Genomic DNA, 27610 nt, shown 5'->3' on the forward strand with positions numbered 1-27610 from the left:
AAAAGACATAATACGTATCTTATTACCCTTTGGAATGATAAGCTAGACGAATTACACAAGTATGGTTGTATCTTGTATGGGTATGTTAGTTCTCTTCTCGAGGGATATACCAAAGGTAACACTTATAATTTTGTATCAACTGTGTTATAAATTGTCAAGTCGCACCTAATTATCCTATGTAGCAACTTAAAACAATCAATGAATGTGTTTTTAATCCCAATCTTATTCTGTTATTCATATGAATCGGATATGACCAGAAAGATTGCGGAAAAGATATGCCAGCTAGCAGGCAATCCACGTCAGCACTACTGAGTATTCAGTATAAATTGAGAAAGATTATTATTCTATTAACAGTATTTGTGAATATAATTGGCAACAATAATATTGCATGACTTGGAAAAACCTTTGCCCTAATTTAACTAAACTTTCCTTTATGATATATATCTATGAGATATTTATGACATATTATATCATAATCTATCCTGTTATATTCTTATATCAAATCTTTTATATCCTAATTTATTTACCGCGTTAAACGGAAGTCTTAGCTTGTTCTCTAAGCACACAAATCTTATAAATACAAGCTTATATTACGTTTTTTTATGTTATTGAACACTTGTAGTAATTGGTTGTTATTGATTTTATTAACAAAACTATGTCAATGGCTGAAGAAAATGAAGCGAGATCAAAACCACAAGGCAAAAGAAAAATCGCAATTGCGAAAATAGAAGACAAAGCAAGGAATCAAGTTACGTTCTCGAAAAGAAGGAAGGGTGTTTTCAAGAAGGCTAGTGAATTAAGCACCTTATGTAACGCAGAAATCGCGGTCTTTACATTCTCTGGAGCGGGTAAACTCTTTTCTTTTGGTCATCCAAGTGCTGATGAAGTCATCAATAGGTATATTTCTTCGTTGTCGTTAGACTCGTCAAGTGTTACAAATGAGCATGTTGGCAAAGAGAAGTTATCGCACGGTGCAACATGTAGTGACGAGCAAGACTTGTGTTGGTGGCAAAAGCCTGTTGAAGGATTAGGGTTGGAAGAACTTGAGAAATTTATGAATTCTTTGATTGAATTAAGGAATAATGTTGCATCTAAAATTGGTAATTGTTTGAGTAACAATAATGTTGGTTCTTCGGCAAATACTCCAAATTCGGGTCTAGATCTTAACGAGACATACAATCCAAAGAACAATGGAGCGGATGAGTAGTTTGTAAAAAAAATTTACGATTTAATTTCGTTACATAAGTGAATTCTTATTTTAATTTAATTAATTTTATTTTCGTTTTCATATGATATATTAATAGCATGTTCAAAGTTGTGATCTTTACAGACCTTCGAAAATTTGGGGTCTTGTAATGTACTCCGTATACAAGCATCAAATAATAATTAGTTACTTGATTATGTAATTGTTGGCTTATTGATTTACTTAATTAGGAAATTCTAGACTAATTTAGAAGTTTTTGTTATGTTAATATTGACTGTCTACTAAGTTAATTTCATACTTTGGGCTTTTTAGTCTTAGCCCTAATCTAGTTAGTCCACCATAATTAAGTCCCACAAGATCCATAGCTTTATATAAACATTAAAAAGTAAAATAATGTCCTTTGATTTGCATGATAAGGCACTTCACCATATCAAATACAGTAGTACTTCACCTTGGAATCAAACCCAAGATGTACTCGTATGCTATTCATGGCTTTACGTGTGGAGTTCATGGACAAGTTGTACGAATTACAATGAATTAATTGCTCAAGTAATTTGAAATAAGTATATTGTATGGAATGATACTTAAAAATTGTATAAAAAGTGATTTAAAAGTTAAAATAGAAAAAACGCGCTTTTCTGATCTCTTGGTATATTATGAGTTGAATTAAATTTTCTTTGGTAATATTGAATTTATAATGTAAGACTTATTGAGAAACTGACATAACAATACACTATTGTACTATATTTTTAACACCATGATTAATTAAGGACATGTTCATATTTATTGAGCTGAATTGAACTGAAATTAAGCTGAATTGAACATGCCCTAATTTTTACCTCGATTAATTTTGCAACTGCCTTAATTGCTCACAAACAGAGAAACTAAGCTAAGAATTGACCATGATCACTCCTAATTCATTACAATATGAATAAATGAATTTGTCCTTGACTGAAAGAGTCTGCAACAAGGTAAACTAATATTCTACATGTATATACAGCTACTTTTTGTCCAGTTGAATCACATTTAGCATGATAATATGCTAAACTCTTAAATCCCAAAAAAAGAGAAATATGCATAAATAAAAGGGTAGTGGAATTTATTAAAAAGCAATAAATGATAGTTTGGTGCATACAGTAAAAGATGTTGATTGATCACTTCTACTTCAACAGTACATTATTCATCCGAGGAGACATATATAAAATTGATGATCATCTTCATATTTTTTCATATTTCTAAATTTATTTTACAAAAATAATTAAAAAAAAAAACTTAAACTTTTTCTTTTAAAGTCTCAAATTTGCACTCAAGAGCATTCCCTTTGTCCCTCTTTCATTTTCTCTAAGGTCACCTTTCAAACTATTTTTTAATAAATAAAATGGTCCCGCCCTTTAAACTCAACCTTATGACCTAAACCCATATATACGGCCTTTAACCTCTTATGGCTTGACTTAATCATATTTCTCTTGCTTATCTTTCGTTTTCGCGATTAATATTTCCAACAACGAACAAAACATAATAATCAATAACGAGTACGAGTTGAGCAAGGAAGATGAGGGTTGGTTTGTTATTGCTTCTTGTTCTACTCTTGCTTCTTACTCATGATACGGGTGTTCTTGTGTCGGCGGCTCGTTTGATTATTTTCTCTAGTGAAAGTAATCATTCGGAAAATAAGTTCAAGTCCAAGTCCGAGTCCGAGGAAGATAATAATGTTGTAATGGATGATAATTTTGTTGGAAATGTTACGGGTTTGGATGATAAACGGCTTGTTCCAACTGGCTCAAATCCATTGCATAATAGGTAATTTAAAAGATGTGAATTTAGGGCATGTAATAAGGCTTATTATATTGTTTAATATGAGTGTTATTCATTTTAATTTCTTCAATTCTTGTAGAAATGTTTTGAGGTTTTTAATTTAATTAGTTGTATTTAGCTTAAGTAGTGAAGTAGTGTTTTTTTTTTGTTTTTTTCTCACCTTTTTTTTTTTTTTTTTTTTTTTTTTTTTTTTTTTTTTTTTTTTTATGTGAGTGTTGCTATATATGAAGCTGAAAGTTTTATGTATGATGATCATCATTCTTTAGATCTTTATTCTTTCTTCAATTCCATTTGTTTATTTCTTTTTTTTTTTTTTGAAGGAAACCATTTGTTTATTTCTTTGTGTAAGTGAGCTCTTCTATTGGCTCGAGAAATGATAATCCATCTCAAAGATCAGCAAGAATAATAAGGTTATTTTTTTTGGATATTTTTGTCAATTATACGATCATTATGGATATTCCACACCATATAATGAGTATTTTCGGAACATTAAAAGATGAGATTGAATGATTTTGCTCATCTCTAAGATAGAGTTCTAGGTTATAATTTGCCCTTTATTTATAATTCTCTTTACCTCATTTATTCTTACATAAGTGTCTTTGATTATTATTCCTGAGATTTGTTTTTTAATTCGTTGTTCAAGCTGAATTGTAACTATCAAGTATCAAAGATAGTAAGGACGTAAGTCTTCTAAGTTCCCTATTATGCTACTATCATAATTAAGCACTTGAATATGCTATTGTTGAAATTAAAGGTGGAGAGTCCTTTTTTTAATTTAAAGGACCACTCAACGGATTTTAATTCCAATATTTATTTTAGAAGTACAAGGTAACTAGTTGTTTAGAGGACCGCTTGTTAAAAAATTTCAATTAACAACCCTCAGTTTTCATCTAGTTTAATTGTCGTTATCCTCGTATTTCCATATAGTCAAACTTAGCATTGCTCAACTTTAATTTGTATTGTTCACGTAAAGCAAACCTTCAATCACTATGGAATAATGAAAGCAAAGATGTTGATTCGTGAATTGAATTGTTAGAATACTGTGTTTGTTAATTATTACTTACTTCGTATTAGATCATAGCAATACCAATATGAACAACCCCAATGTTAATCCTATGATACACTTTTGAAAATTGAATCAACCGAAGTCCAAGACATTTTGGCATTATGCAAGTTGGAAGAAAGTTTATGTTGTCAACAGTATGAGGCAATTGCATTGATTGTATTATGATGCAAAAGAGGGAAAATAGAGCATTTAATTTGGAGGTCAGAAACTCAGGGATTCTTGAACAGGGATTGCTCGTTACTTTATACATGTAATGTATACGGGTATGATGTTGTACCTACATTTAGTTAGTTATTGCACAACAAAGCTGTTACACATTGACCTTGACTTAATTGCCTGACAACTCTCACTTTCTTTGAGTCTTGGCATGCCCAAAGTCTTTAATCTTGCCTCTTTTTTCACTCTCTTGCTTTTGTGTTGGAATGTGTAGCTCTCCTATGTACAACCACCACACTCCGTTTAAGCTAGTGTATCAATAAGTTGAGGAGGGTCCGTGTTGATAAGTTAAGGGTTCGAATTCTCCCTTCCCTATTTGTAATTGATAATGTCCTCATAGCTCATTTCGAGTACATAGATTTTGTAAGGTTTTGATCATTGTTATTGTTATTTGATTGAATAATCATAACACATGTGTCATATACTTTAGTAATTTTGTCTATTTACATTTTCTATTGCATAGTTTAGGGCATTACCATTATTTCTTGAATGTCCGAGATAAACATGACTTATGATGAGTTGGTTGACGTAAATATCCAAAATATCATCATGCATATTATATGTCAAAGATAATTGTTTACATTGCATTGAAATAGACATAGAGTGACTCTCATAGATATGTCAAAAATTCCAATCATAAAGAAAATACAAATACTCAAACTTAAAAGTTGATGTACTTGAGATTATAGGAATGTACTTGGATCTTGTCATATATGTAAAAAATTTAAGATTTGTTGTTAAAGTACATAGTTGAGAACTTGAGACCTTAACTAGGTTGTTGGATAGAGGGACTTTTTTCATCTTCTTTTAGATCGAGTTATAATTTAGAAATTTTCTCAAAATTTCTACCAATCCAATATCATGTTTAAAGAGCCTATGATTAACTCAATCATGTGCTACTCGAGAGGAAATATCGTGTAATGAATAAAATAATGAATTGGTTTAAGAAAAAAAAAAAGTATAATTCCCCCTCCAATATACCGAGTACTATTACACGTTGATTTTCTTTAATACTCCATCCATTTCTAAATGGTGTTTTCACTTTGACGTTTGTGAGATAAAAACAATCAATGTAGGAACATCATTTAAAGACTGGGAGTCTTACAATTTTTTATTGTTGTGTTTTTTTTTTAATTCTACACAAAGTGATGCATAGATATTGGGTTAATTTTTGTATATTTTGGGAGTCAATAATAATGTGTTGTCACTTTCTACACCCTTAATGAAGTTAATGTTATGTCTATTGAAGTATAAAGGTAAATTCAGAGAGCATAGGGCTAAGCAAGGAGACACACAGAGGGTGAACAAGCTAAGGGCAACAAACTGCCATGATTTAAATGATTTATGATTTATGTATCATTGTGCTACCTGCCTTTAATTTTTCCTCTTTGTAGGCTGCACTAGTTTTATTGGTTTTGCTCTGATCTTGGCAGTGCTTCTTATCATACATTGATACATAAATGATCTTCTTCTTCATTCTACATGCCCATTTATTAAATAAGAAAAGAGGATGTTTACATATTTCACCCCTTATTTGGTATGATGTAGTTGGTATAAGAATGATATTCTATTTATTTATATCCTTAGCTAGTAAGTTTCTTCATCCCTTATTTCCCTTTTGAATCAAATATCTCAGGATGTGTTCTTATTTCACATAGGCGTGTGATTACACAGGACGTTGTACAAGTCGTTCTATGTACGTTGTGTAATTCCCTTATGAAGATAGCGCATCACTACTGAAGTAATCTATTAAGCTTAGCTCAAGGTTCTCAGATCATTTGCTCGGAACCCTTTAGGCTCCTCGCGCCATGGAATTTTTATGTTGATCATTTTGAATTAGCAATGTTGTTTGCACGGTTAATCGATGCTAAGTTAGTTTATGAGAATGAGCCAGTACTAAGATAACCCCTTGTCATTAAAAGCAGGAAGGCATAACTGTTAAAAATGAAAGAATATAGAGACAGCTTGATTAAAAAAAAAAATACAATCAGATAGCTTCAGCTCAGCTTGAGGGCTACAGCAAACCAGGTTTGCCATGACAAGTATAGAAACGGGCAAGTTATCCTACAATATGCCACTGTCATCAGCTAAATAACTAGTAGTTACAATCCAAGTCAGAAACTAGATAGTGGCACCTTCTAAGAATCAGAAAAACAATGAGCTAAAACTAGTCAGAAACTAAATTCTAGATAAGAAGCAACACACTTCAGAGTAACAAAGAAACTTGCAACTTGTCACGGAGAAGTGACCTTGCTCCTGATTCTGCTTGAGCGCCTGATTGGAGTCACCACTTCATCATCGAGCTGTAAAGTTCATTAAAATGAGGCACTAGTTAGTAATTGTATATACCAAAATCAAAGCCACATTATGTTTATCAGTTTAATTGAGCTTACTTGTTTGGAATGTACTATGCCGTAAGTGGTGAAACTACCATAAGATGAACCCATGGTGTATTCTGAAGAAGAAGAAGCAAGAGACTCTCTCTTGTGATTCCTCCTAGAGCTCTTTTCCACACTTTGAGCTTCATCGCTGTCCCTTGGGTCCGTCTTCTTGTAATAAGATGAGGTCTTTTGGAAGCTGCTCAACTCTGAGGGGCAGGACTCACCAATCATATCTACCTCAACTGGACCGCTGTAGGAAGATGGGTTCTCACGGACCACCTTAGGATCGATTTTCCTTGCTATGGGAACAAAAGATGAATTTTCCTTCTGCACAACATGAGCATCAGCTAAAGGTGTTGAAACTGCAGCAGTTTCTTTCTTTGACTTCTTCACAAACTTAAAGGCTGTGGCAGCCAATAGAGACAAAACGACCAAGCTGACTGCTGCTGTAATTGGAGCCAAACTTCTCTCACTTGCCTCAAGAATCTGAGAAATTAAATCTGCACCTTCAACAACCAAACTTCTTGAAACTGATTGAACCTTAACCTCCTCGCTTTCCTCAGACAATAACTCAACATCACTAAATGGAACACTTGCTGTTGTAACTTGAGAGTGAACTTCAGGATCAGGTGAGGATGAAGGTTGATCCTCAACCTTTAAATCACTTTGGGACTCGTCGTGAACAGCAGAAGTTACAAGATCATGTTCTGCTTCCTGATTTTCAGGATCATCAAGCACTGATGATCCTTCAGTCATCTCAACAGCAGAATCCTTGTGCTCAAGCACAGATGTTTCTTCTAGTTTTTCTGGTTCCTCAGACAGTGATGCTTCTTCAGTCATTTCGGTGATAGCATCATCCTCAAATACAGATTCCTTGAACACAGAACTTTCTTCTGTGTTTTCGGGTTCATACTCCTCTATCACTTGGTCAATGATAGGAAGACCAGAACTTTGTTTGAGTTCATCCACCTCACAATCATCTAGCTTTATCAATTCTGTTTCATCCCCAATAATGACAGTTTCAGCCGCTTTTTTCATTGCTGTATCTACTCCAACTTCCTTTCCCAACCAAGGCCTAATCTCAGAACCCTTTACAAAAAAATCATTCTCAACCTCCTCTTCTTGCCAACCAGTTAAATTACTAAATGGCAATGGACTAAACTTAATTTCTCTTTCCTTAAAAATCACTTGGGACAAGTAACCCACTGATTGAGCAGACAACACCTTGGCACTTAAGAGCAGCACATTGAAATTATCTTTGGCAAGATCAGCAGCTACCCGAGAATTGCTATAAATCTGAGAAATAATCTTTTCCTGATTTATAGTATTTCCAACTCCTGGATAATACATAGAAAAGGATATGGAGCCAAGCAGTACAAAAAGTAGGAGAGTGACAGCCTTCCACTTCCCAGTAAACCGAGTCCTTGGCTCAATTTTGGACTCAACAATTTCATCAAGCTCCTCTCTTTTTGGGGAGCTTGATTCCGAAGATAAAGGCTCAGCTGAAGAAGAAGTTTCTTCTTGCACTTCCTGTGAAGTTTCTGACTGGACTTCATCACTATTATCAGCCTCAGAAACTGAATCCGAACCAAAGTCATCTTCCAACCTTACACCTTGATTGATATAGCTTTCAATTCTAGGATTGGGTTTGTAGTGAAGGAATTGAGGCCTAGGGGAAAGAAAATTGGTTTTGGGATCATATGGTGAATGAAATGGGTCAGCATCAAGAGGAGCAATCACAGATGGTGAAGAAGAAATCTTGTTTTTGATATCCAAATCCACATTATTATCAGCAACAACTTTAGGCATTTCACTTTGAGGTAAAATCTCAGGTGATTTTGTAGTGGACTTCAAGGGTATATCAGGGCTAAGTACCACTAGATCAGATTCTGATTCAATCTTTCCTACTCCAGGACTTAAATCAGCAACTTTGTTCTCAAGTTCTGCGTTGGAGACCTCATTGCCCACTTTGTTAAAATCTGAAATCATTGAGAAAGGAGGAGTTCCCATGTCTGATTTAGACTCAATTTCACCAGTAAAATCCAATGAATTCGTCGAAAAGAAATGAAATTTCCCATCAGACAGTGAAGCAGAAGTGCGAATGGCTTCATTTCGCTCTCCTAAGACTTTCTTCCTTGGCGATGGATTGATCTTCGAGGCTGCAGAGATTGTTGGTGACATGAAGTTCTTGGTCCCTTTTAAAACAGAAGGGGATCGAACTCGCGCAATCGGCTTCAAATTGGGATCTCTTTCATTCTCTTTTTGCTCATGATCTATGCCAGCCCCACATTCTCTACCAAATGAACTTCTTCTAGCATACTCTATAATTTGAAAAAGTACTCAGAACATCATTCACCAAATCAACAAAAAATTTGTACTAAGAGAATAAACACACAGATATATAAAGAATATGATCAATACAAAAAACTTGTACTCAAAACATCAATCACCAAATCAATAAAAAATTTGTACTGAAAATTGTACCAAAACTGAAAATATGATCAATACAATCCCACATTTTCTACCACGTGAACTACTACTTACAAACTATGTATGTTGGAAACGAACTCAAAATATCACTAAGCAAATCAAACAATAAATGATATAAAATACGAAGTATATACATAAAGAATAATAGAATTGGAAAATTGATCGAAAATCAATACAACTAATCACGACCTACAGCCAAAAAATTTTACAATACTAATTAATTATGATGACAAATTGACAATAACAATGACAAAATCCACTTTGAATCTAACCAAAGATAAGGTCTGTGACTAAAACGGCATTTACAACATCTTCATACAAGAATGTAATTAAAAAAAAAACGAAATTATAGAGCAATAAATCATGTTTTCCAAAGGGTGTAAAATGAAAAAGAACTACAATTGCATATTACTGGAATTAAGCTAAAGTATTCCAGAAAAAAATTCACCACAATTTCAATAATTAACCACAAAAACTTGAACATTCAGAAGCTCCATCAAATTGCATTAAAATCTATATAACACAGTATTAATTAGTTAATTGATGAATAATTATTCATTCTAAAACAAATTTTACAAAAATTAAAAGCAGAGAGAGAGAGATATCGAGGGGGTTACCAGCAGGACTATTGACAGGGGTATTGGGGGTAAAACTTCTGGGTTGAGTAGCAATGGAAGATTTAGCAAATGGGTATCCACTAAAACTCTTCCTAACACCAACCCCTTCTCGTTCTTGATCATTTCTTGAATTGGGATTAGGGTTAGGGTTAGGGTTTGATCGCATTGAAATTGGGGATGGGGATCTATTTGAGGAACTAATCACCATTGATATTAAATTTGATTTGATTCTTATTCAAATTTTCGGTTGTAAATTCTGTTTTTGGAAAAGTTTGGATCTTTTTTGGAACGATTTTTTGTGATTTTGCTGTTTTACAGAGGAGAAATTGAGAGGAAGAAGAACTGAGGAGTGTTGATTCAGTAGTAAAGTGTAACGGCTAGTTTAGGAAGGTGGTGTTGGAATTTAAGTGGGTGGGGTTTTTCGACCGTTGAAGTTGAGAAAAGATTTGGAATGTGATTTTGGGTTTAAAAGGTTGGAGCCGTTGGATGGTGTTATGAACTTATCATATGAAAATGGAAAGTAAATTGATCTTATGACGATATTTTAGGGTTTGTTAGCCGTTTTAGAATCTTTACATGTTGACCAAAAAGATAATGCATTGGCAATGAGTTAAAGATTAAAGAGACAAAAGTTGAGTTATTGAAGGGATTGTTATCTTTCTAAATACAGAAAGATATTGGTGTTTTTAAAATTGAATATCCCTATAACCTATGTTGCGTAAACTCGAGTTTGATACCAATTGGATATTCGTACCAATTGGATATTGGTGTAGTGGTGATTAAGACTATGGGTTTGTTTACACTTACTGAAATGAGCTGAACTGAACTGAAATGATTGGAGTTGAACTAAAGTGAAATGAATAATTTATGAGTGAATGGAAATTAGGAGCTTAACTGAACTAAACTGAAATTAAGCTGAAGTGAACAGGCCCTATACTTGGTAGGGAGGACCTGTGTTCGATCCCCCACAACAACTATTGGGAGGGGACTGGAACATAACCACCCAGAACTGATCCTCAAATCTGGATTAGCCCAAAGGGTGAACCGGGTGGAACACCAAAAAATAAACTCGAGTTAGGTTGTCGTATCCAAGTAGGGATTGGATGATCCGGTATTTCAAATAAAAAAATAGCTGGTACGAGGATATGGTAAATAGAGTGTAATGGCAAATTGACAATGTTAACTAAAAACGCATGTAAAGAGGTTTGAACTCCTAACACCACATGCCTCACCAGCTTAACTACCAATAATTTGTATTCTATTATTCCAAATAAATGTATTTAAATGCAAAATACAAAATTGCATCCAAACTCAAAAACAAAGAGACACATATTATTCTTTATATTCTCTTCAATATTCAACATTACATTCCAAATTAGTAATACTTCAAACATTTTATTAAAAAAAAAAGAAAGAAATTACTCAAAGTAACATCTCGGGGCAACGCCCGGATGACACACTAGTAATTATATTAAAAGAAGGTTTTCATTTTCCTTTAATGAAGATGTGATTACTTTTGACAATTATTCTTTGTAAACCATAAAAATTTAAACCTGCAAAAAACAAATAAAGAGGTAGAAAAATACATAAACAATTATTTTATTAATGATTTGTAGGTTACAACTCTCGTAGATTTCTTGATTCAATTCCTCTCTCCAAATGGCTAGGGTTTTGATATGTTTATAGTACGAGGCCTTGTCAGCTTGTTTCATACTATGGACCTACAATGTTTGGTAGTAGGTAGTAGGGAGGAATGATGGAAGTATTAGTGACTTATTCCATCTGAGCCTCCTTAAACCCTAGAAATGACCCTATTTATATATAGTGTCGTAGAGTAAAAGATAATAATTTATGAGATTCTGAAGATAAATATCTTATATTTTTTTGATATTATCTCCTTATTTACATATATCTGACACCTAATAATTAACAAAATTTCGGTATCAACAAATGCTCCCTCGATACCTGTTGTGGAGATTTGACATCATATGCAACTAGGTCTTGAAACTTTCCAGTATAATTTGAAAGCAAATTTGGCATGCCCCTATTAAATCTACAGACTTTGAAACTTAAAGAGCGGAGATGAAGAGCGAAACTTGTCCCACCGAGCGTGCCAATTTGTAAACCATAAAAATTCAAACTTACAAAAAACAAATAAAGAGGGAGAAAAATATACTTGATTAGTTATTTTATTGATAGTTTATGGATTACAACTCTCGTAGATCTCTTGATTCCTCTCATTAAAGGGCTAGGGTTTCGATATGTTTATAACACGGGGCCTTTTCAGCTTATTCCATATTACAAACCTACCATGTTTGGTAGTAGGGACGAGATGATGGGGTCTTTGTGAATTATTCCATCCGAGGCTCCTTAAACCCTAGAAATGACCCTCTTTATATAGAGTGTCGTCAAATAAAAGATAATAATCTATAAGATTTTGAAAATAAATATCTTATTTTTTTTTATATTATCTCCTTATTTACATATATCTGACACCTGATAATAAACAAAATTTCGGTGTCAACATTCTTAAATATTCTAGAATGCAATAATTGAGATTGACTCTTACATACACAGTAGTTTTATTTAACATACTCATTTTTTTTTTTTTTTTTTTTTTGATTTACAATGACATTATCATACACGAAGTATATTATAGAGTTCAATCATTCTATTACATCCAATGTGAAATGTCATGTAATACAAATCACTTATGAGGTTTGACTACTTGAGTGTCTTTCGTCTAATTAAGTTACCCCATAACTAGACACTTACATAGGGCTAGCTAAAGTTAGCAAATCTAGGATCATTCTCAAGCTATCTACTTTGATATCTCATTTAGTTCTTATGTGGGATAGTAATGGTAACTTGAAGTTAGGTTGTACTAGTTTCCGTCTTGATCAAGTTGGAATCAAATTTGACCCCAATCATTGTTTGAGAAGGTGGAGATAGCTGGATTCCAAGCTAAATTAGATAATTCAGTTCTCAATATATGCAAAGCACGAAGTAAATAATTCAGGTTGACTCAATTTTACGAGGTCTACAAAAATTCAACTTAAATCTAATTTGGGACATCCAATTTTCACGTGAAACTCACATACTTCGTGCTCAAGTGATCCTTGCCTAGAACAAGGCATGAAATAGTCGTGTCGTGCCTAAAACATGACATGAAATAGTCAAGCCATGTTAGGCTTGTGTTGATCTTTCCCAAACGAAGCTCAAGTATAGCCCAACTTGCGTGCCGAGCCAGCGGCCCGTAATACTTTCTTTTGTTAGATTGGTAAAATACTAGTAAACTGACCCAGCTTGATCATGTCGGATTCATGCCAAATTTTGAAAATGAAGCCCACTCATGGGCCCATGGCCCTTGGCCTACCTGCATGCCTCTCATGCCGTGCTGGGTCTGACCATTTTCGTGTCGTACTATCATGCGTAACCGGTCTAGCCCTTGTGGTGACCCAACCCATTTCCATCTCCACGGGTGGGCCAGCAAATACCCAAGAATCCAACACGTCGAATACCAAGTTACGTGGTAGTCTGCTACCAATCTACCAACATCCTTCCTTCCAGCCCATCTCCATCGTCGTCGATTCGACGCTTCACACACTTGCACTTGCCCAGCTCTAACATTTTGCAAAGAGAGAGAAAAGAGAAGAGTGAGTCACCGAAACTAATTTCACAATTTCATCACTCTTTTTTTCTCTCAATTTTTCTACCATCTTCAACCTAAAACCCCCCTTTTTTAATCATCATCATTATTATATTTGAAGATTAATTTAATGGCGATGAATTGAGTTGAGCTAGGGCTTTGGAAATCCTCCTTCAATGGCGGCGAATCCTTCGTCCTTGCGCTTCAACCCTGCTGGTGGTGGTTATGGCAACCTTGACGCAGTCAATCGCGTTCTCTCTGATCTCTGCATCAAAGGAATTCCTAAGGTTTGTCTTCAATTTCAGCTTCCTTTCTTTTTCCTCGATTTTCTTCTGAAATTTTTGGATTATGAGTAGTGTTAATTAGTGATTGTATGTGAGCTTGGTGTTGAGAGAAATTAGGTGATTGTAAGTGTGTTTCTGTTGTTTTTTTTGAATTGGAAAGTTCGTGAATTTAGGTTAAATTTGGGAGTTGGAGCTCAATGAAATGATTGGCAGTGGATTATTCATGTGTAAATTGTTGATTCTGGATTGTTTTTGGTGTGACGATGCTTAAATTCGCGTAAATTTAGCATAATTAGCTCTCTAAGGGTGTCTATGGAAACGAATTTGGAATGTAATCGGATTTTGAAACGTGGAATTTATGGCTGGCTTTATGTAGGAGGGTGCTTCGTCTGCTTTGAGGAGACACATTGAAGAAGCAGCACATGATCTCAATGGAGAAGCATTTTCGCGCTTCATGGATCAGCTCTATGATCGTATATCTAGTTTACTAGAAAGTGGTGATGTTGCTGAAAATTTGGGAGCTTTAAGAGCTATTAATGAGCTAATAGATTTGCCTCTGGGAGAGAGTGCTTCCAGGGTTTCGAAATTCTCTAATTATATTCGAACTGTTTTTGAGTTGAAGCGTGAACGTGAAATATTAGTCCTTGCTAGTAGAGTGCTTGGACACCTAGCTCGGGCTGGTGGTGCCATGACTGCTGATGAGGTGGAGCACCAGGTATGGACCATTCTTTATTGTTTGTTTGGTACCTTGCAAATCCAGGAGCTTACAGGTGCTGTTTTTTATAGATAAGAAACGCGTTGGATTGGCTACGTGGAGAGCGAGTTGAGTACCGTCTTCTTGCTGCAGTTTTAATCTTGAAAGTAAGTTGATTCTTCTTGACTCTTGCATTATTGGTGAGACAATTTGCTGATTTATTTTTTACTACTGGCTGCTTCTTACTTATGTTTTGTCTCTAATTAGTTTGGAAGTTTGTAAGCTTGGCAGGAAATGTCTCTATAATCTATAATGCCGTCATTTTGTTTATATCGTTTTGCCTATAGATGCTCCTCTCAGAGTTTCTGTTGGTCCATTTTGTTTGTTTAGTAGAGTTTTGCTTACATATTAACAGACTAATTGTTTTGTTATATGTGTGCACTACTTCTTATTAGTTTGGCAATTTCTACAATTTACAATGCTCTGATTTTTTGTTGTTGTATACTTCTGTCCTTAACCCTAATATACTTTTTCTCAACACATCTTAATTTTTTTTATTGAAATAACATTTGATGACCAACCATCATTTTTTTCTCCTAAACTATGTGCCATGATAAGTGAGCACACTAAATTGGGATGTAGGGGGAAAATTTCATAGAGAAAATGTCTAAGGATAGGTGTAAAAAACTATGAATATACCCTTTCTCCTGTGAGTCACACATGCAACGACTTGTGCTTTGATAAAGTCGTTCTTTTAAGGACATAATTGATTAGGATCCTCTCTCTCTCTCTCTCTCTCTTTTTTTTTTTACCTATGCAAGAATAAAGGCTTTAAGAAGAGCTTATGACTGCCAAATATCAAAAAGATCAAGGGATTTTTTTTCATTGCAAGGTTGCAAAAGTTATGCTTTCAGATCCTCTCGATAGAGATGGTTTTCTAAAGCTTTAATTTCTGGCTGGTGATTGAAGTCTTTTTTTCAACACAATAAAGTAGAGATGGCAATGGGGCGGGTCGGATGCGGAGGATAATACCTCCGCACCCATCCCTGCCTAAAAATCTTATACCCTTCCTCACCCAAAAATCTTTTCCCATCCCCGCCTCACCACCCATAGCGGGTATTTTATCCACATCCATACCCGCCCTGCCGTGTACAAGCTAATATCCATCCCCGTCCTACCATCCATTTGGATTTCCATACCCACCTCAAACCCGCCCCTTACCCGCACTAAACCCGTTACCATATAATGCCATATTATCTCACAATAGTATGAAAAATTATCATTTATAACGAATCTCTTTTGTCAGCTACTTGCAAAATTCATAGTGTTAATGTCAATAATCCATACCGAGTATATCATTATAGAATCAAGATTCTAGACTCTTCCAAGCTTGTTTCAACCTTTACAAAAATTAGGATAAGGCAAATATGAGGTAGGTTGGAATGCGGATGGGGCGGGTTTACTCTAAAATCCATACTCGCCCCACCACCCATGACGTGTACACTTTTTTTAACCATCCCCGCCTATCACCAGCCAAATGTCCCCCATCCCTATCCCATTGAGGCGGGGATGGGGCGGTTTTCCAATTAACCCGACCCACTGCCATCCCTACAATAAAGTATTCCAATGCTTTTGTTTCTGAATGGTGTTATTTGAAAGTAAGCTTTTAGGGGTTAGTCCTTGCATTAAATGCCTCATATTCATTAGACCTCAACAACCACTTGGCCATAATTTCTACATTCATCGTACGAATGACTGGATGTTGAGATCATGCTCGTGGTGACACTCATCCACACACTTAATCCAATGAATACCTTTATCAGAACCATTGTTAGTGAATAAATGTTCATGTTTCATTATTTTTAAGCTAGACTAGGTTGGATATTGAACATGGAATTAAAGTGATGTTGAAATGGGTGTTTTAGTTGTGTAACATAAGGGGGTGATATATTTAGGCTTTTAACCTATGTTTGGGTTGAGGATGTGTATTTGGGCCCTAAGATTTCCCCCCAATTTAAGGTTAATGCATTACCTAGACCCTTCTAGTTTACAAATCTAATCGTTAACTAGGTAACTTTTCACACCCTCTCATATTCCACAACTCATTATTTGGACTAGAAAAAGTTAAAACCCCTTTCTTGTCTCCTTTCATTTTACTCGCACTGTCTTCCCTTCATGGTGATTGGTGAGTGGTGACAACTATTGGGTTCATTATTTATCATCGTTCATCTTGATTTGGTTTTATTTTATTCTTGAAAATTTGCAAAGTTTTAGATTTGATTTTCCAAGAATCTAGTATCTATATTGGATTATGTTGTCTGCAATACAAAGTTGTGCAGATCCGATTTCTGGCTGTTTGACAAGCCTTTTACAAAGTTATCAAATATACGAGAATGTAGCTCATTTATAAAAACTAATTGTTTTTATCATATTATATTATCATTGCATTTAATTTATATACAAGTTAGCTCCTTAGTTTTCTTTTAAAACAAGGAGAGAGAATTGAAAAAGATTCCCTGTAGTTTGAATCAAACATTTCTTTGAGCGCTACATTCAGCTCCTTCATACCAAATGCAAGAAAACATTAACCTATGTAAAAGTTAGCTTATTCCGAACCATTGTAAATTTATCTCCCCATAATCCACCCTTGATTAGCCCAGTTTCAATGATCAACTGCAGCCAAAAAGTAGTCTTAGCTTGTTTTATAATATCCCTGATATTGTAGATAACGACATTTTTGTATGTTTGATTAGCATTAATCTACATTGATGGCCGACTTTGAAGCATGTGTGAAGTTGCATGATTCTTTATGGACCTTAGTGTGCTGGTTATTGTTGATGAACCTAAGGAAGCTGATTTTTATTTCAATGTGCTTTTCTAAGATTTACATTATCATCTTATGTTCCATTTGTCCAGGAAATGGCTGAGAACGCTTCAACTGTGTTCAATGTCCACGTTCCAGAATTTGTGGACGCCATTTGGGTTGCCTTAAGAGACCCTTCATTAGATGTACGAGAGCGTGCTGTGGAAGCATTACGTGCTTGTCTTCGTGTCATTGAGAAACGTGAGACACGTTGGCGTGTTCAATGGTTAGTTTACATATGGTTCAGGAACTGCAATATTCCTCCGTACATACTGGAAGTTGCAGCTATTCTTGTTGTAGAGCCTCAGTATGATAAAAGTATATTCGGTGGAATGTTGAGCTCATTTTTAATAATCTTAATATCACATAACGTCATAATTACTACCTCCTCCATTTAGAAATATTGTAACATTTCTATCTTTACGTTAGCCAATGGAGAAGTTCAACCTATTAATTCCTAATTATTAATAAGTAAAAATTATATAAAGTTGATACTTTGAAAGTATATGTTGAGAGTCTTCAGAAGATCTGACAAGATATCACATGATTATTTTTTGTTATAAAGTGGAGTGTGTGAACAGTGTATAAGTCAAAATGATGCAACTATGTATAAACAAAGAGAGTATGATGCTTTGCCATCTTTAGGGTGTTTGTTTGCCGACGCTTTTAAATATCAATGGAAATGCATAATATTTATTGATTAAATCAATTCTTGTGTTTTATGCTAATGCCTCAAACAGATACAAAGTGATTTTAGTTTTTTTATTCATTATTTAAGAAGTGATGAGTTTCTTTGTTACAAGTGTGTCATGTCAAGTTGATTAGACATAGACCTAGCTATGTGTGATGTGTTGCCCTTCACACTCCCTTGCTCTAGTAAAGGAGGGTGGAAACCAAAATATGGAAGAAAAGGGGAGTGGCCTTAGAATTACCATAAAGAATTGAAAACATGTTAAATGTGCACAAGTTTAGTGGATTGAATCATACTCCCTCCGACCATAAAAAATCTTTTTGTCAGGCTTTGGTGCGTGTGTAAAGGAATTTAGTAAGGTGGGGGGGGGGGGGGGGGAGAGAGAGAGAGAGAGAGAATTATTGGAGTGGTCCACTTCACATGGTTAGAGTATGAAAATTTTCTATTTTAAATGACATGAAGATTATTTTTGGACATCCTGATAAGGTTACTGGCCCAAATTTAGCTTATATTTGAATTTTAAATAATACCAAAATACTCTTATTTCTATAGAGTATAGATGATATGTTTATAGTTTTTTATTTTTTTAATTTTTTAAATACATTTTATTATTATTATTATAATTATTATTATTATTATTATAATAATTATTATTTATTTATTTTTTATTTTTTAATTTTTAATTTATTTTTTTAATTTTATTTTTTTGATATATATATCAGACTGTTGGGTTTTTCACAACTCTAGCTATTGAATGTGTGCAACATGAGTTTTTGTGAGCTGCATTGCTAAACAATATGCAGTATTTGAAGGAGTACAACATAAATGCTTTGATTTTTTCTTTCTTTTTTGTTTTTTTTTTCCCAAGTATACTCTACTGGGTATTGTTGTTTCTCTCAGTAACCTTTTTTAGGTGTAAAACACTAATTTGGATTGGTACTGTAACGATGGAGCTTGAATGTATAAAATGATTGACAATCTTTTATCAAAATCCATTATATCCAATATTAAGGTGGATGCCAATTTTTAAGGGGTTGTTTTGGATAAACAACTTCATAGCCTAGTTGGTTAAACTTTTCATAGCCTATTTGATTAAACACTTAATTGGTGATTTTGGATCAAATCTCATATGCATCACTTTGCCCTTGTGGCTTTCTATACATAAAATAAAAAAAAAAAAAAAAAAAATCAAATTACAATAAGGGCATTGCTCATGCTCAATAGCCTTTTTAAGTTTAAAACACTTATTTGGGTGGTGTCGGGCAATGTAGTTATTAAGTTTGGAAGTTAAATATCCGTCATGTTCAATATATATTTAGATGGATGCCAATTAGCCTAGTTATTTAATTTTCTTGGAGGGTGGTTCTATATCAAATCCCGTCTGCGTCATTTCCCTATTGACTTTCTCTATATAAAAAATATTAAAACATGTACCAATAATAATTATATATCTATTTTGTCTTTTGATATCATTTACCTTGTCAAAAAAAAAAAAAAAATCATTTACCTTGAGTTTATTATTTGAGGCTGACATAATTTGTGCCATATTGTAGGTACTACCGTATGTTTGAGGCTACTCAAGAGGGGCTAGGAAAAAACGCTCCAGTTCATAGCATTCATGGTTCCTTACTTGCTGTTGGGGAGCTTTTGAGGTTGGTTAGATGGCCAAAGCAAACGTTGCTAACTGTATTTGGCAGCCTATTTGATTCAGGAATCCAAGCTCTACTTTTTGAGGATGTTGTATAGTTCTTGGAGCCATACGCCAAGTGCCTTTTTTTATTTTTTTTATTTTTATTTTATGGTTGCACCTATTTTCACTTAGTAGTGTTTTTTTTTTTTTTTTTTTTTTGAAATAAACAACTTTATAGCCCGTGGGCTTGATAATTTGTGTCTTTGCTTCTCTTCTTTTAATGAATAATATTTTTGTACTACTTATCTGACTTTGCTTGAAAAAATTTGGGCATAAAGTCTGTCCTATATTGCTTGTAAAGTATTTAAAGTATATGACATTATGACATGCTTGACACTTTTTAATGAGCTTGGTAAGTTTTCTTCTTCATGATTGCAGCTTGCAGGTTGTGATTTTCTGATTTTCTTTTGTACAGGAATACAGGTGAATTTATGATGTCTAGGTATAGAGAAGTTGCAGATATTGTTCTAAGGTATCTGGAGCATCGTGATCGGCTTGTTCGCCTTAGCATAACTTCATTGCTTCCTCGCATTGCTCATTTCCTACGTGATCGTTTTGTGACTAATTATTTGACGGTTAGTGACTCGAATTGTTATATTTCCTCCGTTTCTTTTTAGTTGACATGTTTCTTTAGTCATGTTTGACAATACACAAATTCAACCATTAATATATTTGATTATTGATAAGCAAAATAATAAAAAGTTGATATTTTGAAAATATATATTGTGACGATTCTAACCAAATCCCACATGACTATATTTTTCATTACGTGATAATAACTAGAAAACGGTCAAAGAGAAGTGTGTGAATAGTGCTATAGTCAAAATGTGTCAACTAAAAATAAAACGGAGTTGGTAATATTTTAATTTGTGTACTTGTTTGTAGTAGCTTCCCTGATATTTATTAATAATTCTTTATGGACAGATATGCATGGATCATATTCTTGCTGTTCTGAAGATACCTGCTGAGCGGGCTAGTGGTTTCATTGCTCTTGGGGAGATGGCTGGTGCCTTGGATGGAGAACTTGTTCACTATTTGCCGACAATAATGTCTCATTTGCGTGATGCTGTGTGTTGCAAAATCTATTTTTTCAACTTTTATTTGTTGTTACATCATGACATTTCCACTAAATTCTGATTGGTTTTCTTCTCCTAGATTTCTCCTCGTAGGGGTAGACCTTCTTTGGAGGCTTTGGCTTGTGTTGGCTGCATCGCAAAAGCAATGGGGCCAGATATGGAGCCTCACATTCGTGGCCTCTTAGATGCAATGTTCTCTGCTGGTCTTTCATGTCAGCTTGTAGAAGCACTTGAGCAAATCTCCATTAGGTTTGTTTTAAGATTTTTATTGCTTAAGGTAGAGGTGACTAGCAGGCTGGAAGAGGCCCAGCTAACCTGCTTGGCCTGTTTCCATTTGGGTTTGGTCCAGAACTCTATCTGATCCAGAATGACAGTGAAAGTGGTTGGGTAATGGGAAGAGGAGTGTGAATTTTACCTGACTGGATTGGTCAGGCCCTGCCTGGTTGATTTGACTGGCTCTCATTTGTTTTATAAAATGAAACTGGCTAACTTTACTGGCCTACCCTGGACCTGATTGGTTGTAATTCAGCCGGGGCTGAAACTGGCCTATGGCACAGATTAAACGAGCTATGAACTGGCCCATCAAGAGAGCGCAGCCTGGCCCAGCCTGTAGCCACCTATAAGCAATTACTTGATTGCCTTGCATGCCAGTCAAATTTGTGTCTTGGTTATAATTTATCTGTTTTTGTAATACCTCAGTATTCCTTCGTTGCTTACAACAATTCAAAGCCGATTGCTGGATTGCATTTCCAATGCTCTTTCGAGGTCTCATCATGCCCAGGTGAAGCCAGCTGTTACGATAGGCCGAGGAAATGTGGTAAATACGCCTTTGCTGATTTCAGATGTCTCTGGCCCTGTTCTCGTGCAACTTGCTTTGCAGACTCTTGCACATTTTAACTTCAAGGTTTGTACCTTGTCATCTCCTAAATAAGCATGGACTAGTTTTCTTTGGTCATATGCTTATGTTTGATTTCTTGTTTATATACCAGGGCCATGATCTTCTAGAGTTTGCAAGGGAATCTGTTATCTCTTACTTGGAAGATGAGGATGCAGTCACTAGGAAAGATGCTGCATTATGCTGTTGCAGATTAGTAGTGAATTCTATTTCTGTGCCATCTACTCAGTACGCTCCTGCTAGATCTAGCCGAACTGGAGGAAAAAGAAGACGTCTCATTGAGGAGGTATTTACTGACAATTAATAGTTGACTGTATATGACAGAAAATTTGAGGTTGAGGAACACAAAGACAGTAATTAGCTGAGTGTTCAGTGTTCGTTCTCTTTGCTTAGCTAATTCAGGGTGTCAAATAGCATGTGGAGGCTAGCTAAAGCTGTCTGCTCTCAAGCTTGATTTCAGAGATTTGGTTCTTGGATGATAAAAGGGTTATTTCTAGGGCTTGCGTGATAATAACTCAAAGTTTTTCTCTTTTGAGGACCGCATAATTTTGTTTGTGTTTTCTCAGTCTTGGGGACATAAATATGTTAAAGTTCATTTATGAATGGGAGTAACAGTAAAATATACTAACTGATTGGTAAATGTGTGTTTTTTGTCATGCAGATTGTTGAAAAGCTGCTAATAGCTGCTGTTGCTGATGCTGATGTTAGTGTTAGGCTTTCAATTTTCCAATCCTTGCATGAAGATGGAGGTTTTGATGAATATTTGGCTCAAGCTGATTGTTTAAGTGCTATCTTTGCTGCTTTAAATGATGAGGTAACATTTGAACAGTTATGACTTATGGGATATTTGGAGTTTGTTATGATTCTGCATTGTCAGGCTGTCAGGTGTCAGCTATTCTTTGTTAGTTTTCAATTGTAATCATTTGGTGTCATACATTACATCTATATATCTGATTAAATTTCGTAAATTTTTTCACCGGGTATATGTTTAAATTCTTGTAGTGTTCTCTAGCTATCTGTTCTTTTTGGTAATTCTTGGGAAATATTGTTTGGGGAATGGGATGGGAGTAGGACCTATTGGGGAATGCTTGTAGATGTTTCTCAATGCTCCCTTATACAGTTCTGTTTACTTGATTAATTAATTTATTTTTCAAGGCCCTCTCAGTCATATGAGTCTTTCTACAAGTTCCTGACTATGTATTGAGCTGATCGGTAAGGTTATTCACTTTTGTAGCCTGCCTCTTCTACTTGCTAAAAGTGTCAGGGTCACTTAATTAACCTGTTTTAAATAATTTCTGGAAAATGGTCTATATGCTCTTTTGTACTTTTATGTGCAGAACTCCTGGAAGAGCTTTATTTTGCTTACAAACCAATCTCTTGTGTTGCACTTGCACCCCATTTAAACCCCCCCCCCCCCCACAAAAAAAAAAAAAAAAAAAAAAACTTTTATTGAAACTTGGGTGAAACTGTGAAGGTACTTCATCTTCCAGTCTTTGATCCTCTTCACTTTGCTACAATGGGATCTTTTACCATAATTAATTGTCTTTTGTAGTATTACCTAATCTGACTTGTAGCACAGTTTTCCACTTTCATATGCAGAACATGTACAGGACCACAATTTGCTACCTAGTTTTGTTAAACTATTTTAAAGGTTTACCACCGTACCATGTACCAGTTCACACGTTGCGGGTCGTGGTTTTCAGGGGGGGGGGTTAGCGAATTAAGTAATACTGTTCTGGCTTATAGATATCTGGATATTTGTTTTATCATCCCTGTTTGCTTGTGATGTGTTTCTACTTTTCATATGGTATACTTCATTATTGTTTTCATGTGCTTATCGGGTGCTTTCAGGATTTTCAAGTTCGTGAATATGCAATCTCAGTTGCTGGCCGACTGTCTGAAAAGAATCCTGCATATGTTCTCCCAGCTCTACGTCGTTATCTCATACAGCTGCTAACATATCTAGAGCAAAGGTGATGATAAAGGCCATAGCTAACAGACACAGCTTATACATCAGTGCTATATTTTGCATGTGTTTTTGGTTGGAGGAATGACCTTTTTGAGCATAGCCAACTGATACATTTTTTTGCAGTGTGGACAGCAAATGCAGAGAAGAAAGTGCTAAATCATTGGGGTGCTTAATTCGCAGTTGTGAACGTTTAATACTCCCATATATTGCTCCCATACATAAGGTGGCATAGAAGTTTCTTTCATGCTATGTATGGTTTGTAAAAATCGTGTTATTGAATTTCATTGTGTGTTGACTTTCAGGCTTTAGTGGCAAAACTCCGTGAGGGATCAGCATTGACTGCTAATAGTGGCATTATCACTGGCGTTTTGGTAACCGTTGGAGATTTGGCTAGAGTGGTGAGCTGTTTTTATTTTAGTATGTTATAATTCAATAAGGTTTATTAAGGTACGTAAGTGCAAGTTTATCAATAAATGTTTGCGGATAAGTAGCTGACAGTAATTGGAAGTGTAATTTAAGTGAAGAAGTAAGTTATTGAGGGCAGAGCTGTTTGTTTTGCCTCTTGGTTTCTTTTTAGTATTCCTTGTCATTTTTTCTTTTAATTTCCCTTTTTTGAGACATTTGTGGTGTCAGAACCTTCCCTAGTGTTTCTTCTGGTTATGTTGTAACTTGTAAGTGTCAATTTCTAATTTCTATTACGTTGGCGGTTTAACTCACCCGAGGAGCATTAGTTATAAACTCATATGTTCAAAGGTAAGGTTTAGATGATTTATATGGGGAATAAGTTGTATTAGTTTTAGGCTGTAAATAAGGTGGGTTTGGGAGGGAGAACCTGAATTCAGTGGACTATATTTCAATCGATGTATAGATTTGCTTCCAATTGATTTCTTATTCTTGGCATGATAAATCAAACCTATTAATTTTGTGACAGCAACGCTGTATAGCTATTTACTTATTTTCTTGAATAATTTTTTTGGCTGTAGGGCGGCTTTGCCATGAGACAATATATTTCTGAACTAATGCCACTAATAGTAGATGCTTTAGTGGATGGGGCAGCTGTCACAAAACGTGAAGTTGCTGTTGCGACCCTTGGACAAGTTGTACAGAGCACTGGGTTAGTATCTAATTTACTTTCTAATCAATGTCTTATCACGTATTATGATTTTCTGGTAGATTTGCTAGAGCAGCGGGATTTTTTAGTTGAACATAGCATTGTTTAGGCCATTAGGGTTCTCACTCTCACCCTACTTGAGAGGAGGATATATAAATGTCTGGCCTCTTCTAAAAAAATGATACAGGAAATTGCTGTTGGATTTTCTGCCATACCATCTCATTTGAAATGTGCAAATAAGGCTTATGGGTTCTTATTTAAAGATATGGAAGATGTGAACATTTTGCATCTCTTAATAACTTTACTGTACAAAAAATTATTGATTTTCTTAATCCTTTTTTTTTTTTTTTTTTTTTGAAGACTCAATCTTATTGTGTTCAAAGTGGTTGAGATTTGAAAGCCAATGCACTTGTTGTCTTTTTAGTGAGAATGCAACTTGAATTAAGACTGATTGACCTTCATGCACTGTGGTTATCGTGTAAAATCAGTTTATTAATTATATAGCAGTATTGCTGCTTGATGTATGTGTAGAATTGTTCTGACATTTTGCAATACTAGAAATCACTAGATGCATCATCCATGTAGATAAGTTGGGCTATGATCTTCATTATGTGCTTTGGCTATCTTGTATTATTCTCTGTGATTTATATAGGTAATGTGAAAACCGATATATCCTAGTATTTTGTGATTTAGCAGTTAAAACTTATAATGCCAATATAGATTAGTGAAGGGTGTACTACATGCTTTGGATCTTACAAGTTCTCTTGGCAGGTATGTCATAACTCCTTACAATGATTACCCTCAGCTGCTTGGATTACTCCTGAAGTTGCTCAATGGTGACTTGGCGTGGTCAACAAGACGAGAAGTGTTGAAGGTATGTTTATTGTTGATAGACTGCTAGGCCTCTGATATTGATTGCCGCCAACTTACTGACGTCAATTCCAGGTTCTTGGTATCATGGGTGCATTAGATCCCTATGTTCATAAGAGGAACCAACCGAACTTGCCTGGGGCCCATACAGAAGTTACCAACACAACCACAGAAACTGGTCAGCACATTCGGTCCATGGATGACCTCCCTATGGACCTTTGGCCATCTTTTACAACATCTTCTGAGGACTATTACTCAACGGTACTAGTTTCATCATGACCGGCCTTCATAGAATCATAAAGCATATTGAATTTTTTTTTTTTTATTTATTTTTTTTCTGTTTAACGAGAAGTAAAATATATATAATTTCTTCCTACTCCTAGTCTATAAGTAACACAATTTTTGGCTGTAACTATGATTGCAGGTTGCAATAAATTCCCTCATGCGTGTTCTTAGGGATCCTTCACTTTCTAGCTATCACCAAAAAGTGGTTGGATCCCTCATGTTCATTTTTAAGGTAATATTTTTTTAGTTTGATATTTATGTTTTTGTGTTGTTTATATTGATGATTTTGAATTATATTAAATCCCTAATTGAAGTTTCTTGTTTAATGAGGTCAGTCTATGGGACTTGGCTGCGTGCCATACTTGCAAAAGGTCAGTTTGTTTTTCTCATACAGTACTCAAATTTATTATATCCTTTTGGCATAGTTTATGTGCTTATATCAAACTTTTTTCCCCTTAATTTAGAAGAGAAAGTTCCAATCATCTTAATATACCTCAAATTCTCAAAAAATATAGATATTGGTGCATTCAATGGCTAGGGATGGAAAAAAAATGTTCATTGAAGGTGGATATAATGAATAGCGAGTACTTAGAATCTGTGGTTGAATGGTTGGTCAAATGAATATTATAATGTCTCGGTTGGTCTATGTGTCTCCAATCATACCTTTGATAGATAAGAATAAAAAAATAAAATAAAAATTTGTGTGAGAAAAACCTTTACAATGCAGAACAACTTCTAAATACAGTTATTATATAAAATATGAGTAACGGTGCCCGCCGGTGTGTATCAGTTTAATATGGCTGTGAAAAATAAGGAAAACCTATATCAAAACCGAACACCGTCAAATCAAAACTAGTATAATGTGTAACTGAACCAAATATTTTGATCTTCAGTAGGTTAAAATTTTAAAAAATTAATAATTATATATATAAAAAAAATCCGGGTGGTTTTTTTTTTTAAATTCTGTGTACCAGAATCAGCCATATTAATATATAAATGGAAATTATTCATTTTAAGATTGTTTTGTTTAGTGTTTGACAGACATCCGTTTAATTAAGCTTTCAGATATGGTTAACCGAATCGATTTGCATGCCCCTTCATTTTGTGTTTCGTGCACATTAAGCTTCAACTTGTCTCTAAAATTTTAAAACAGTGAAATTTATACTCCTTAATTTTTAAGTACAACTATTACCGAACTGATTAATGTTGGTGCAGGCAAGTTCCTGGTTTCTAGAAACCTTGTACATTTAAATACCACTTCAACTGTTTCAAAAATTTTAGGATATATGCTCTATTAGCTTGCTAAATATGGGACACATATTTGGTTTATGCTATACTCCTGGACACCAAGATTAAATTACAGGGAAATATAAAAACATCAATTCACTGTGGTTTTTTATCATTAGAATTTCCGATCTATCTATGCTTTATTTAACTCTATCTATTTACACATAGTCCAATTGTTGATGGTATTTAGCTGTGCTACAGTTTAGGATTATGTAAGTTTGGTTCTATTCCCAATTCATCTGTAATTTGACCTGTATTGCAATGTAGGTTTTGCCGGACCTTTTCCAAATTGTTCGAGCTTGTGATGATAACTTGAAGGACTTTATTACATGGAAATTTGGAACATTGGTATCTATTGTGCGTCAGGTAATGAGACTTTTCTTTCGTAGTTCATGACGTGCAATTCTTGAGCTTGTACTCACATGATTGTTGGAGTGCATGCTATAACAAAATAAGT

The 27610-nt window shown here is 34.8% G+C and overlaps 3 protein-coding genes across 3 annotated transcripts in view; 2 read left to right on the plus strand and 1 right to left on the minus strand.

Annotated features, from left to right (window-relative positions):
- Positions 1-661: 661 nt before the first annotated feature.
- LOC145620176 (agamous-like MADS-box protein AGL62) lies at positions 662-1207 on the plus strand. The gene has a single exon (XM_081674809.1). The coding sequence runs from the start codon at positions 662-664 to the stop codon at positions 1205-1207; it is 546 nt and encodes a 181-aa protein (XP_081530935.1).
- Positions 1208-6318: 5111 nt separating this feature from the next.
- Positions 6319-10138, minus strand: LOC145621127 (uncharacterized). Its single transcript, XM_081675860.1, has 3 exons — positions 9790-10138; positions 6695-9003; positions 6319-6604 (listed from the first exon to the last, which is right to left on the minus strand). Exons 1-3 carry the CDS (start codon positions 9995-9997, stop codon positions 6536-6538), a joined length of 2586 nt encoding a protein of 861 aa, XP_081531986.1. The 5' UTR covers positions 9998-10138; the 3' UTR covers positions 6319-6535.
- Positions 10139-13368: 3230 nt separating this feature from the next.
- The window catches only part of LOC145620928 (serine/threonine-protein kinase TOR-like), a 30769-nt gene continuing 16527 nt past the window's right edge, over positions 13369-27610 (plus strand). Inside the window, exons 1-20 of the mRNA XM_081675670.1 lie at positions 13369-13725; positions 14099-14437; positions 14509-14583; positions 17333-17505; positions 19524-19622; positions 20076-20235; positions 20585-20728; positions 20816-20985; positions 21436-21640; positions 21726-21917; positions 22293-22445; positions 23483-23604; positions 23724-23823; positions 23903-23998; positions 24584-24714; positions 25483-25585; positions 25657-25842; positions 26006-26098; positions 26202-26237; positions 27421-27519. Of these exons, the coding sequence (XP_081531796.1) occupies positions 13615-13725; positions 14099-14437; positions 14509-14583; positions 17333-17505; positions 19524-19622; positions 20076-20235; positions 20585-20728; positions 20816-20985; positions 21436-21640; positions 21726-21917; positions 22293-22445; positions 23483-23604; positions 23724-23823; positions 23903-23998; positions 24584-24714; positions 25483-25585; positions 25657-25842; positions 26006-26098; positions 26202-26237; positions 27421-27519 (2787 nt within the window). The 5' untranslated portion in view covers positions 13369-13614. The remainder of the gene's footprint in view (positions 13726-14098; positions 14438-14508; positions 14584-17332; positions 17506-19523; positions 19623-20075; positions 20236-20584; positions 20729-20815; positions 20986-21435; positions 21641-21725; positions 21918-22292; positions 22446-23482; positions 23605-23723; positions 23824-23902; positions 23999-24583; positions 24715-25482; positions 25586-25656; positions 25843-26005; positions 26099-26201; positions 26238-27420; positions 27520-27610) is intronic.

This window comes from Chenopodium album, chromosome 27 (genome assembly GCF_948465745.1).
Source record: "Chenopodium album chromosome 27, dcCheAlbu1.1, whole genome shotgun sequence".
NCBI lineage: Eukaryota > Viridiplantae > Streptophyta > Magnoliopsida > Caryophyllales > Amaranthaceae > Chenopodium > Chenopodium album.

Excerpts from the sequence above, each read along its gene's own strand:
- LOC145621127 (XM_081675860.1), bottom strand. The coding sequence starts at position 9,997 with ATGGTGATTAGTTCCTCAAATAGATCCCCATCCCCAATTTCAATGCGA. Across the intron at positions 9,004-9,789 it reads CCCTGTCAATAGTCCTGCTG|AGTATGCTAGAAGAAGTTCA; the intron begins GTAACCCCCTCG and ends TTCAAATTATAG. Across the intron at positions 6,605-6,694 it reads GCATAGTACATTCCAAACAA|CTCGATGATGAAGTGGTGAC; the intron begins GTAAGCTCAATT and ends TGAACTTTACAG.
- LOC145620176 (XM_081674809.1), top strand. The coding sequence starts at position 662 with ATGGCTGAAGAAAATGAAGCGAGATCAAAACCACAAGGCAAAAGAAAA.